At 44.3% G+C, this 14502-nt stretch overlaps 1 protein-coding gene across 1 annotated transcript in view; it reads left to right on the top strand.

Annotated features, from left to right (window-relative positions):
- The window catches only part of LOC130277034 (uncharacterized), an 88556-nt gene extending 74309 nt beyond the window's left edge, over nucleotides 1-14247 (top strand). Inside the window, exons 9-12 of the mRNA XM_056527267.1 lie at nucleotides 200-457; nucleotides 816-1142; nucleotides 5269-5411; nucleotides 12581-14247. Of these exons, the coding sequence (XP_056383242.1) occupies nucleotides 200-457; nucleotides 816-1142; nucleotides 5269-5411; nucleotides 12581-12589 (737 nt within the window). The 3' untranslated portion in view covers nucleotides 12590-14247. The remainder of the gene's footprint in view (nucleotides 1-199; nucleotides 458-815; nucleotides 1143-5268; nucleotides 5412-12580) is intronic.
- Nucleotides 14248-14502: the final 255 nt, after the last annotated feature.

Below are 14502 nucleotides of genomic sequence, written 5' to 3'. Positions count from 1 at the left end.
TAATTTTGCTTTTTTTTTTTTTTTAAATCGCAAATGATGAATTTAGGACCATTGCATGTAAAGTGGCCTACATAGACAAGTCTTGAGAAATTACTTATATTGTAAGTAAAAAAATGTACAAAAAATCTGCAAAACAACATGCAAATTGAAACAATAACTAGTCAAAAAGATGCATAAATCTCCTCCATTTTCCTTTCAGAACGTGATATAAAGGAAAAGTTATTCAGTGGGTCACTTTTGTCCAAAAACCCCACCATCAATTGTAGAACTAATTTAGGCATCAGTGATATAGACTGGTTGTTAAATGAGACAGAAATATCTTCACCCAGAAAGAGAACTGATGAACAGATGTTATACAAGAATATGGAATCAGTACAAGTCACAATACAAATCCCATTGGAAGAATGGAAAACATACCCAACACAATGTTGCAATGAAGAATTTTATAACACCACAGGTGAGTACAGCACTCGGACATCTCTGGCACTCCCATAGAAATGAATGGAGTGTGTGCCGTCTACCACATGCGCTCCTCAATGAGAATCAGGGTCCTGTTCCAGAGATTGCAGTGGGTCCCATCGGTCGGAGTCCCTGCGATCAGCTACTTATTCTTTATCCTGTGGATAGGGGATAAGTTAGTTTTGGATGAAGTTCTCCTTTAAGCAAGGAATGTATGTGTCTTACCAGTTGTATTATGTGATTATGCGAAGCTCTAAAACTGAATATTACTCAATACAGTATTTTGAACAATATTTTCATACTAATCGAACAGTAGATCAGTTTTTATATTTATCAATATTGCTTATTTTAAACAGACCCCAATATGATAAAATCTCCTAAGGTGTACCTATTGCCCCCTGCCATGGAAAGCATAGAAGAGGATTATCTAACATTGATCTGTTTGGTCAATGGATTTTATCCAGAAGATGTCTTTGTGACATGGAAGATCAATGGCACCACTATCAAGCAGGATTTTCCTCAACCAAAGGAAGTTATCTGTGACCCTCAGAAACATTTGTGCTCCTATGTGAGTCATATTTCCATCTTAAAGGAAGAATGGCTTGGAGGAATGGGCTACGCATGCCTGGTGGCTCATTTTTCATCTAAATCTTACATCCATTTTCACTTCAGCAAGCCAAATGGTAAAACACTATTTATTTCATTGTGTGTAAATTATATATATTATTTTATGTTACTTTATGCATAAATATAACATGTTATACATTATGCACCTTTGAATCATAAGGCTTGTTGTTAATTCTAGATGGTCTGGTTCTAGAGTCATATTTTTAATTTAACTTATCTCATGACTGCCCAGTAAAACAATTGAGTTTCTATTTGTTTCAAGGGTACTCATTTATTTAAAAAAAAAAATGGGGTAAAAAGTTGTTTCCCTACATTTTTACCATCTAAGATAGTCTATTTGCCAATTTATTGTGCTTATGTGCTTACCCCTTTTCTATATGGTAATTACCATGGACATCAAATAATGATGAGAGCAATGTCTCCCTCCACAACTTTAAAGGGGTACTCCACTGGAAAACATTTTTTTAAGAGTCAAACCATGAAGCATTATTATATCACATAAGAAAACATACAATATAGCATGGTATGCAGGGAATAGAAGAAACAATGGCCAACATGGCCAAAACATAAGGTACATAATACAGGTAAGAGGGTACATAATACAGGTAAGAGGGTACAGGAAGTTAAATCGGTAATGTGGGCATATCAAAAAATTTGGTTCACATAAGCAAAGAATAAACAATAAACAATGGCGGTCAGTCCCTAGAATTAAAAAGGAAACATCACAAAAAGGAGACATAGTCCCCTCCCCACTTCAATACATTAAGAGGCAGTGAAAAAGTGCTGGACAATGGCCAGAGGAAATCCACGGTTCCCACATTGCTTCAAACATCGTGACAGTATCATCCCTGATAGCAGACAACTTTTTGTTAAGCATAAGATTAACCCTATCTATTACTCTTATGTAGTCTAAAGCTGACTGCTTCCATTGTGAGGCTATATAAACGTGAGCTGCCATTAAGAAAAATTGTGTAAAATGAAAGGTTTTGTATTGCATCCTACTCAGCTTAGAGCTAAGTAGACAGAAGGCTGGAGTGCAAGGGACATGAGACGTCATGAGAGCAGCCAATAAGTCTGGAATATGCATCCAGAAACCAACCACTGTCGGGCAGCTCCACCAAACATGATACATGGTTCCCTGTTGACCACAACCACGGAAACATAGAGGAGAATCCGTGAGGGGACCATGTGAAGCCGTGAGGGGACCATGTTTGTATGGTGTAATACCCTCAATGCTGTCTCCATGAGCGATATTTGCCAAATACCCTTACCCAGTGCCATGCATCTGGGGCAGTCCAGCCACATATCCAGATAAACAAGTACTGCATGTCATCAGGTTACCATAAAAACAGGCAACCTATACTGCAGAAAACAGGGTAGCATCCCGATTGAAGCAAAACAAAGAGATATAGCAGGTGGAGAATAGCTTTCAAGGAGGGAGAGGGTCCACCAAAGGAGGGCGTGATGAGCGCCAATCTTTGCCAACAGGTATGCAGGTGCGTATCAGGCGACCAATGCGCTGTGGAAGAGGTGGTTGATCCGCCAGTATAATGCATTCTTGAGAAAGAACATCCTTGCGCTCAGTAAGGGTACTGTGTGAGTGCGGCCATTAATTTGGAAGGAAAGGGAGAAGGGGAATCCCCCCATCTATAGCGCACCCCTTCCCACTGCAGTGCCATGGTGACTGGGCAAAGTCCCGATGCCTGGCCAGTGAGGAGGGGGCCAGATCAGTATCGATATGTACTGAGGGGGGACTCCTGGGAGCGCAGGAACATTTCTAGCAGCTTGCAAGATCGTGTCTCTCACCTCAGGATAGTGAAGTTTCAGAATCACGTCTCGTGGTAGATCAGAATTCTTAGGCCTGGCCATGGCCCTGTGTATGTGGTCAAAGCGGAGATGTTCCGGCTCCAGTGTGGAACTAGGTCATAGAACAGTGCAGAGATGGTCTTAGAAACTTCAGTCACCTCCTCCGGTAGGCCACAGATACATAGACTTGCCCGTCTAGAGTGGTTTTCTAGGTCCTCGAGTTTCAGCTCGAGGGTCTGCAGCTGTGCTGAATGATCCTCCAGCTCGTGGTGATCGCTGACTATGGCATCAGCAAGATCGTCAATCCGGGCCTCCGAGTCAGCTACCGACTGCCCCAGCTCCCGTAGCTGGGATGAGAGGTCTTTAGCAGGCTTAGAAAGTTCAGTTTGGTACAATTGCTTTATGTTCTGAAACATGGAGGTAGGAGTGAGGTCGGCAGGCTCTGGAAGCTCCTCCTCTAAGCATTTAGCTGGAGAGCGTGTGTTACGCCGAGCGCTCCGGGTCCCTGCTCCTCCCCGGAGCACTCGCGGCGTCCCTCTCTCTGCAGCGCCCCGGTCAGACCCGCTGACCGGGAGCGCTGCACTGACATTGCCGGCGGGGATGCGATTCGCATAGCGGGACGCGCCCGCTCGCGAATCGCATCCCAAGTCACTCACCTGTCCCGGTCCCCGGCTGTCACATCCTGGCGCGCGCGGCTCCACTCTCTAGGGCGCGCGCGTGCCAGCTCTCTAAGATTTAAAGGGCCAGTGCACCAGTGATTGGTGCCTGGCCCAATCAGTCTAATTAGCTTCCACCTGCTCCCTGTCCATATTACCTCACTTCCCCTGCACTCCCTTGCTGGATCTTGTTGCCTTGTGCCAGTGAAAGCGTTTAGTGTTGTCCAAAGTCTGTGTTCCAGATCTCCTGCTATCCTTATTGACTACGAACCTTGCCGCCTGCCCCGACCTTCTGCTACGTCTGACCTTGCCTCTGCCTAGTCCTTCTGTCCCACGGCTTCTCAGCAGTCAGCGAGGTTGAGCCGTTGCCGGTGGATACGACCTGGTTGCTACCGCCGCAGCAAGACCATGCCGCTTTGCGGCGGGCTCTGGTGAAAACCAGTAGCAACCCTAGAACCGGTCCACCGACACGGTCCACGCCAATCCCTCGCTGACACAGAGGATCCACATCCAGCCTGCCGAATCGTAACAGCGTGAGTGGGATGCCACCATCTTGGAGCGTTTCCAGGTCCGGAATAGGTCCAGTATTGACTGGGATTAACAGTGAGATAGCAGCCTTTTCCTCTCCTGTTGTCAGCGGGACATATTTCCCAGGGGTGAGTAAGGTCCACGGTGCAAAGGAGCCAATAATTGGTACTTAGGGAGGCTAAAAAGGCTGGGGCCAGCACTGGGCTCACATCAAAAGAGTCCTCCTGCATGAGCTGCACGCATACGCCCCTAAAACATTTTTTTATCAACATATGACAGAAAGTAAAACAGATTAGTAAATTACTTTTATTTAAAAATCTTAATCCTTCCAGTACTTATGAGCTGCTGTATGATCCACAGTAAGTTTTATTTTTGAATTTCTTTTCTGTCTGACCACAGTGCTCTCTGCTGACATTTCTGTCCATGTCAGGAACTGTCCAGAGCAGGATAGGTTTGCTATGGGGATTTGCTCATACTCTGGACAGTTCCTAAAATGGACAGAGTTGTCAGTAGAGAGCACTGTGGTCAGACAGAAAGGAAATTTAAACAGAAAAGATCTTCCTGTGGAGCATACAGCAGCTGATAAGTACTGGAAGAATTAAGATTTTTAAATAGAAGTAATTTACAAATTTGTTTAATTTCTGGCACCAGTTGATTTAAAAAAAAATTTTGTTCAGCGGAGTACCTCTTTAAAATGCATGACCCTATTATATGGAGCAATTATTGGGCAAACAGGCCAATATTTGCCTGTGTAATAGGGCAAGCGATAAGCCAATAAACTAGGAATGCTGGTTTTGTCGGTAGATCACTTTGTTCTGATCTGCTAAAAATCAAACTTCTCTTGGCCACTTATTTCCCCATATAATAGGGGATGTGAGGCCATCATATGATGCAGCAATCGTTGTGCCTTGTAATAGGCTCTTTAAATGGGCATCCATCTATAAGACCAGTGCTAATTTCCATTGCACATCAGCACATGTAACAGCTCGCTTGAAAACTTCACTAAAACAGAAACTTTTGCAGTTAAATGGTTGTCTAGAAAAAATGATCAGCCACTCCAAGGCTTCCTGCCAACTTCTGATAGGAAATATGATCATATCATTTTCATTGTAGATACACTTTATTATAACTAGTTGTACACTTTAACAAAAAGTACAGTATTCTCTATTTACAAAAATATCTTTGCTTACAGATATCCATACTGTCTACCAAGATGATGGAGGAGAAGAGTTAGGGGAGTTAGAAGAGATCAACAATATGTGGACAACAACATTAACTTATATTGTTCTGTTCTTGGTAACATTGATCTACAGCAGCTTTGTCACTTTTGTTAAGGTACATGGAGATAAATTGGTTCCAGTTTATATTTTTAAGTATGCATTGTGTAAACTTACGCCATGCCCAGGGCTGCCATCAGAAATTTTGGGGCCCCTTACACAGCTCAAGGCCTGGGCCCCACCACCCGACCACTCCCCACCTGTACCCCCTTAGGTAGTAATAGCCAGCAGCCCCCTAAGGTATTAATAGTAGTAGCCCCCATTGGTAGGAATCAGTAGCCCCCTTAGATAGGAATCAGTAGCCCCCTTAGGTAGGAATCAGTAGCACGAGTAAGTAGGAATCAGTAGCCCCTTTAGGTAGTTATCAGCAGCCCCCTTAGTTAGGAATAAGTAGCCCCCTTAGATAGGAATTAGTAGCCCCCTTAGTAGTAATAGATAAAAAAAAATAAAAAAAAATATTTACTTGGCTCCAGCACTGACCATGGCCTCTTCTCTTCTGTCTTCTTCTCCGGTCTGTGCTCCGGCGCCCAACATCATTCATGTGCCGCAGCACAGAGGTTAGATGCACGGGCATCTTGTCGGTGCCTGAATATTGTGGGCGGACCACGAGAGTGATAACAGGGTGAGGAACTAATGGCTCTTTGCTCTGTCAATCAGTCGGGCCCGAGCGCCGCATTGAACTATAGGCGTGTCTGTAAGACAAGCTTATAGTTTAGTGCATCCTGGACTGTCCGGACCTGGAAGCAGGAGACCAATGTGTAAACAGCGGTCCCCTGCTTCTGTGCTGCAGGGACTGCAGGGGGTTGCAGCAGTGGCCTGGCCCCCAGGAGCCCAGGCCCCCTACTGGAATACTGGCTGTACCCCACTAACGGCGGCCCTGGCCATGCCCTTAAAGTTATATCATAGTTTATTCTTATAGTTCAAAAGGACAATGATGTAGCTGCTGCCACCACACTGTGAAGTCTACAGGGGTCAAATGCTGCAATTATGTTGTGGACCTGTAATTGACCACCATGTTCTGTGTATAGAGAGGACATCAATTGTGAATCTGCAACAAAATCTGTAGCACATGTTGTTTTGCTGCATATTTGTAACAGATCTGCATGAATAAAATTCAGATGCGTGTAAAATCACCCCCAATTGTGGTTATTCAGTCTCCTCAGGGTTACTATCCAGTAGTCACTTCTTTTCTTTAACCTGGCTATAAACCTGTAATTGTGCATGCACCTGCCAGATTTTCTGAGGGCCCGGCTTGTTCTGCCTCCATCCCATACTACCAAGGTTGGTCATGATATTCCTCATCAGAGTTGCGTTTGTGAATGGTCCTAGTCACCTATCCATTCCTAAGAGTCCATCACCGAATCCTCCTCCTCCTCAGGTCCAACTTTCTCTACCTCAAGGAGAACATCCGTACTGCTGCCAGCCATATGGGAACCCTCCTCCATCCCTCCTTCCTCAATAATCACCTTTAGCATTTGCTGTGAAAGGAATATCAGAGGCATTACATTGCTAATTCTGCTGTTCTCCTTGCTGACAAACCGTTGCCTCTTCAAAAGGCAGGAGGTGTCCCTGATTAGCTTTGAATCCCTCAGCTGAAAGTCACACTGGCTAGAAAAATCATCATTCAGCTGCATGAGGAAGGCTGTCACCACTTTGTGTTGCTGGTACAGGCTGTCCATTATATGTAATGTTCCATCGCGTTGAAACGTCACAATTCAGGTGTTGTTGAGGAAGACTGTTTTGGCAGTGTAGTTGAAGGAAGGCATGTTTGAAAACATAAGAATGGCTTAACTGAACGCACTTTCCTGCACATATCCAGCACATGTGTGAGATGGTCACAAGTGTTCAACAAACGTTTCACGACAAGATATAGCACGTGTGCCAAACAGGGATAATGTGCATGCCACTTAGATGCAGCACTTTGACAATGTTTGTGCCGTTATCGGCGACCAGGTTTCCTAATGTCAGATCACAACCAGGGAACCAGTGTGAAACTTCCTGTTGCAGACAGGACAGCAGCTCCTCTGCTGTGTGCCCAGGCTCAGCAGATATAACATAGCATGGCAGCGCTTGATTTTGCAGAGATGAATCGTGGAGGTGTCACACGATTTCCTGGCCTCGTTGCAGTGGAGCTTTGTTCTGCAGGATGTTGACCCAGTGAGCCATAAAAGCCATGTATTAGCTCTGGCAGTAACTACTACTCCATGTATCGTCCATGGCATGCACTGTTCTGCTCACAGACAAGTTCTTGGAGTGCTCATTCTCTCCGCCACATGATTGTGCAAAGTGGGGACGGCTTTCTTGGCAAAATAATGGTGACTAGTTATGCACCACCTGGGCTGGGCACACCCCCTTAGTTGCCTGAAGGCCATGAAGTCAACAAGGGCCTGGGAGGTCCTGTGCCACCAACAACTTGGAGGGGTGGGAATTGAGGCTCAGTACAACAGGGTGACAGGGACAATACTGTTGTCTGGAGGACATGGATTCCACAATGGATAACTGATGGGATTAGGAAGGAGAAGGACCCACACTAATGAGGCAAATTCACAGGTATGCTACCTGTGGACAAGACCTGGTTGTTAGACAGTTGGGAGGGATCTGTAGGATCATTAATAACAGCAGCAGCATTTTCCTTACATTATGGGGCATCTCGACTCCCTCATGTGGCCTTATGGTGACACTCGATATGTCTACACCCTGTTCCAAATTATTATGCAAATAATATTTTTCTCATTTACCTAAATAATAGATGTAAATAAGAGTCAGCCTAATTTTCATGTTATCAACTATAAAGAGTACAATTCAAATTTTATTGAACAAACCTAATGATAACAGTATTTTTTTAAACATAAAAAACACAATGCACTGTTCAAAATTATTACGCACAGTAAGTTTCAAAACACTTTATAGGTTGTAAAGAATGGAAAATTGTAATTTGTTATGTTGCAGCATATTTACTGAAATAAAAAGCTATTTCAATCAAACTTTTAACAACATTTTAATTTTTTGAACATTTTAACATTGTAACATAGGACCCCTTATTTGATAGCCGCTTCACAAGCCTTGCATCATTGAACTTGTGAGTTTTTGGACAGTTTCTGCTTGAATTTGTTTGCAAGAAGTCAGAATAGCCTCCCAGAGCTGCGGTTTGGATGTAAACTGCCTCCCAACCTCACAGATCTTTTGTTTGAGGATGCTCCAAAGGTTTTCAATAGGATTGGGGTCAGGGGAGGATGGAGGCCACACCATGACTTTCTCTCCTTTTATCCCCATAGCAGCTGTTAAGGCGTGCGCTCCGGTCCCCGGACCGGAGCGCCCGCCCCCTCGATCCTTTGCCCTGGGATCCCGGCGTCTCCCGGTTAGTCACACTGACCGGGCTCTCGGGTTCCCTTGTGTCTGGGACGCGGCTGCCGTGACGGCTGGCCCCCGTTCACGCGCCGCGTCCCAGCTCCACTCACCTTGCACCCTGCTCCTTGCGCCGTCCTTCTCTGCCTCTCGGCGCGCGCGGCCCCACTCTCTAGGGCACGCGCGCGCCGCCTTCAGTAAATTTAAAGGGCCAGCGCATCGGTAATTTGTGCGCTGGTTCCTCACTTCCCCTGTCTTCCCTAATAAAAGTCTCCTGCTCCTTCCTGCCCTTGCCGGATCTTTGTGCCCTAGTGCCTCTGAGAAAGCGTTCCTATAGTGTGTATTGCCTTGCCTGTTTGCCAAACCTGTTGCTACCGCCTACTCGCCTGTGAACCCTTGCCGCCTGCCCTGACCTCTGCTACGTCCAACTACGCTCCTGCCTGCTCCCTGTGTACCACGCCATATCAGCTACCTGAGAGGTTGAGTTGCTACTGGAGGATACGACCTGGTGGTTACTGCCGCAGCAAGACCATCCCGCCTTGCGGCGGGCTCTGGTGAATACCAGTAACTACTTAGAACCAGTCCTCTGGTACAACCCGCGTCATCGCCTCTCAGGTTCAGAGGATCCACTACCAGTCCTGCCGGTACGTGACAGCAGCCATTGATGCAGAGGTATTCTTTGCAGCACGAGATGGTGCATTGTCATGCATGAAGATGATTTTATTTTGTAAAGCATATTTCTTCCTTTTGTACCAGGGAAGAAAGTGTTAAGTCAGAAACTCCACATACTTTGTTGAGGTCATCTTTACACCTTTGGGGATCCTAAAGGGGTCGACTAGCTCTCTTCCCATGATTTGGGCCCAAAACATGACTCTACAACCTGATTCCTGATGTTGCAGCCTTGTTGGAACAGGGTGGCCATCCACCAACCATTCACTACTCCATCCATCTGGACCATCCAGGGTTGCACAACAAACATCAGTGAACAGGACTGTTTGAAAATAAGTATTCATGTATTTTTCTGCCCAATGCAGCCATTTCTTCTTGTGAGCATTGGTTAGTGGTGGCCAAATAGAAGATTTATGCACAGTTGCAAGACTCTACACCTTGATGTCTGTGGGACTCCAGAGACACCAGTAGCTATCTGTTTGCTGCTATGTAATTGTATTTTAGCAGCTGATCTCTTGATCTGATGCATGGATCTGGCAGAAATCTTCCTTAATGTGCCTTTATCTGCAGGAACCCATCTGTGCTCTGAATCAGCCGCAAATCTCTTAATAGTGCAATCATCACACTTAAATTTTCGTGAAATACCGAATGATTTCATACCTGGTCCAAGGCATTGAACTATTTCACTCTTTTCGGCAGCAGAGAGATCCTTTTTCTTCCCCATATTGCTTGAAAATTGTGCTCTGCTTAATAATGTGGAACACCCACCTTTAGTAGTTTTTCCTTAAATTGGGCTCACCTGGCAATCTAATTATTACAGGTGTCCAAGATTGTTTTCAGTAATCAAAAGAACCCTGAGACACAATGCCATCCATGAGTTAAACTGAAAAACAAAATATTTAATCTTTGTGACACTTAAATATAATTTGCATAATAATTCTGATTAGGCTGTACGTAGAGACGTAGTTCCTACGATCGGATCCTGGCCACTGCTTATTTTCTGCTTGCACAGACAACATAGTGCCAGATTCTCTGCATCAGGTAAGGCAGAAAAGAAATTCCACACAGCAGAATACCAGACAGAGACTATACCACCTGATTGTGCCCTCCACTGGAACTGGAAGGTTTTTCACAGAACCTAAACATGCAGCATCCTTGCTGTCACCTGAGTTCATCAGACCAGCAGCCCTACGTCTGTTACGTTTCACAGGTTTTCATCGCCTACCTCGTCTATGCTATTCTTCGCTGCCACTGCCACTACCCTCCTGCTCTGAACAGGTCAGCTCCTTCTCAACTGGTTCCTCTGTCCTGTCCAACATGACATCATTGTCAACATCAAACTTCTCATCATCCTCCACGCCACTTCTCTGCATGCACTTGCTTACCCCCAGCATAGCCACCATGACATCTTACAGTATCACCAGCACACCTCCCACCAACAGTCCTGCTTGTGCTATGCTTGGTCTCTGATTCCAACAGCACTACCTCAGCAACACACTCCAAAACTTGACTCTCCTCCTCACACAACTCCTCCCCATGGCTAGTGCTATCCTTCTGCATGGCAGAGAGGGGAGGGAGGTGAAAACGGAGATGAAGGAACACATTGTATCGAACCACGCCATGTGACTGCAGACGCAAAGGAATCCGCTGACAGGTCGCTCACCGTAAAATTGTCAGAATCCTCTGCCCCCTCATTAATACACATGTAGTCCAGAAAAAACAGATTATCAGCTGAAGCCAAATACCCTCTGGCAGGCAGTGAGAACTTGGGACAGCTGACGCAGCGGCTACTACCGCCAGGCACCTGAATACTCTTGCCCCTTCCTGTACTGGTGCTGGTACTGGCACCAACATTCCTACTGCCAGAGGACATGGCAGGGGTCTCCTAACCTCTATCTCATCCAACATTACCTTTACTAAACATAGTTTTGGAGGATAGTTTAGAAATGTAGATTTATTTTCTTACAAGCAGGTACGTATAGCATAAGTTTGATTTACCCCAAAAAATATATATGTACAGCTTCTTCAGAAGGTGAATGCTCGTAGGACATTTTTTGGTGTGCTGCTATGTCCCAAACAGACAGATGTAAATTGTGTTTACTAAAACCAATGTAATATTCAGAAATAATTGTAACAGTGCTGATTCCTGTGAAATGTACCCCCTTGTGAGGTGCTACTATGTCCCTACAGATGTAAACTAGGGACGAGCACTTCTCTGCGGTGGATCATTGTATAGCCCCTATAGGATTTGTACACTGCAGATCAGGAATGGATTCTGTCTCCTGGATAAGAATTGTGGCTCCTGTTCTCACACACACACACACACATACACTGTCTTTTTTTCTTAATTCCCTATCCCTGTCTTATTCCTATCCCTTTATCTCTCTCTCTGTCTGCCTATCTGTCCCTCTTTCTCTCTCCCCTCAGACTGACTGCAGGGAACAGCATGTGAGCCCTTACGGCTGTGTAAAACTGCCCTCCCCCTTGCTATCTCCTATTGTCCTTTGGGCTGATTGACACATAAACCAGCAAATCATATGATAACCTGATCCTCCTGCTTCGATCCCCCCCCCCCTCGATCCTCCTGCTTCCATTGGCACCAAAACACCATGCTTTTTACATACATGCGCTTTTACCGATTCGTGTGAATCAAACTGGTAAAAGTTTGAGAATTCTGCTAGCCAAGCAAAATGCAAAATTTGGGTCAAATCCATGTTCGCAATGGTCGGCTCGCTCATCTCTAATGATAATATGACTAAACAAAAACAGGGTAGGGTCACACGTAGATGGGAATGCACAGACAGCAGTAACAAGAGCGAGCTCCCTGCTATGGCTGGGTAGCTCTGTGTATCTGCTCATAGCGGCAAATTTCCCCCTACTCATCTGCTGCGAGCAGACACAATGTATACCTTGGGAAATTCGCCGATACAAGCACACAACACAGAAAATCACAGCAGGGAGTTCACTCTTGTGACTACTGACAGCTCATTTAAAGCATGAAATATGCTGTGTATGCGCTAGGTGTGACCCTTCACTAAATAAGATACATTTTATTGTAAGTTGTTATGTAAAATTGTACATTATGCCTGTACTATTAAAACATACTTTCCCATTCTTCTATAGACATAAAATATGTTTATCTTCTTTTGTGTGTTCAACCAATGGATTTACCTTTTTATGAGGACATTGTAACTAAAAATATTTTTCTTTTAGGTCAAGTAAGTGGCAGACATGAGAAGAACAGAGTCTACATATCTGCATTTCCTGAAGAGATGATCTACAACATTAATCTAATTGCTATTACTAATAAATATAATTTAAACAAGCTACTAATATGCCACTAACACTATAAAATCCACAAACAACTGAAATGAAACAGATATGGCATGATGTTATGGCTGAAACTGACTGTCAGATATATCCTTCTAATCCTCTTGATGACTGTGTTGCTAGCCATATATGACCATTCTGGCAGTATAACTTTACAACTATATAAACAGTAACACAAGGGCATTTTTACTAATTCTGCTATATTATAGTTTTCTCATCCTTATCTTTAACAGCAGTATTGTTTTTTATTGCTTAATACGTGTTGCTTTACTGTCATGCGAGTTATGCCAATATAGGTGCTTCTGCTTTTTAATAAAACATTTTCACTTAATCAATGATTTTAATGTTTTTCTATTTTTACTGAGAGATTGGATGTCGTTTTTCAGAGGGTGGATTTACACATATTTACTTGCAGAAACGTTAATGACTGTTCTTTATATGAATATAACTGAATAGAACTGTGAGAACTCTACATGCTTCCAACCGAAGCAATCCTCTTCAGATGAACGGAACTCATTTTCAGTTGCAGAAATTTCTACTCTAAGGAAATCCACTCTACTGTTCCCAGAAGTCCTTGTATACAGTATATGACTGTATAACAATTACACAGGAATTCATTGTTAGGCTGGGCTCGCACTACAGAATTGCCAACCGGAATTCCGCTCAGGAATTTTGGTCAGAAATTCTGCTGCATGAAGGTAACATGCAGGTGAATGAGTTTTTCCTTAACACATTCACACTGCAAACTTTTTCTGGCCGGTATTTCCGGCAGAAAATTCTGATCAAATAATTCTGCCAGAACATTGAACCTGCTCAATGTTCTGGCAAAATCCGCACCACAGACATTGCCGTCTATCCAGACCGCAATGTCCGTGTGGTCCTTCTGCCGACTGATTCAGTTGTCACTGGCCGCACTCGCAGAAGGAAATGTTTCAGCCACGTAATCCATAGTGTGAACCTGGCCTTATAACCATGTGCTGGAACACTGTGCTATTTTGATTAAAACATACAAAACATTTTATTGATAACAGCAAAATATTTTTTTTTACTACTTCTAGTTCAGTAGTCTCCAAACTGTGGACCTCAAGATGTTTTGCTGTCTGGACATGCTTGGAGATGTTGTTTCAAAAGTAAGACAACACTTATATAAAATTAAAATAGTTTGGCAGACGGTGATCCAATTTTTCACACAAACTGGGGGACAGGATGAGGGAGAAACCTCTTAGGTCATGTCACTCACACTGCAGTCATCTTGTATGCTGACATCTTCTTTTCGACTTTAGTAAATAATATGCTGCTACTTACCTAGCCTCACATCCCACTGGTCCCGTGCAGCTCCTATCTGTCTCAGTCCCCTTTCCCAATCTCCGATTTTCAAAGACGAGCACTTGGAGAATGACCTGCCAGTCCAGCCAATCACTGTCCTAGTTGGGACACCACTGTGGCTGGTAACTGGCTTGGTAATTGGGGAAGTTTTTTTTCCCCAAGAATTTACTCAGGAAAACCTGAGTAAAAGGCTTCATAAATTCCCCCCGCATTTTTTACATAAATTCATACTATATACTAAATTAATTTAACCAGCCTAGTGGTATTCCCGAGCGTGACTCGGGGTTAATTTTCGCTGCTAGAAGCGGTAACCCCGAGTCACGCTCGGGGTAGAATTGCAGAGTTGCTGTGTGGGCTGCACAGTATATCGCAAAAGCAATCGAATCGCGATTTTTGCTTTTTGCGATGTAGTGATGCAGCCCCCGGGAAAATATGTGATTATCTGCTCGGGTCGGCTCCCGTGGTGGGGGCCGGCCAGA

This window comes from Hyla sarda, chromosome 1, assembly GCF_029499605.1.
Source record: "Hyla sarda isolate aHylSar1 chromosome 1, aHylSar1.hap1, whole genome shotgun sequence".
Taxonomy (NCBI): domain Eukaryota; kingdom Metazoa; phylum Chordata; class Amphibia; order Anura; family Hylidae; genus Hyla; species Hyla sarda.
The sequence above is the reverse complement of the archived record's forward strand: the minus strand, read 5'-3'. Positions and strand labels throughout refer to the sequence as shown.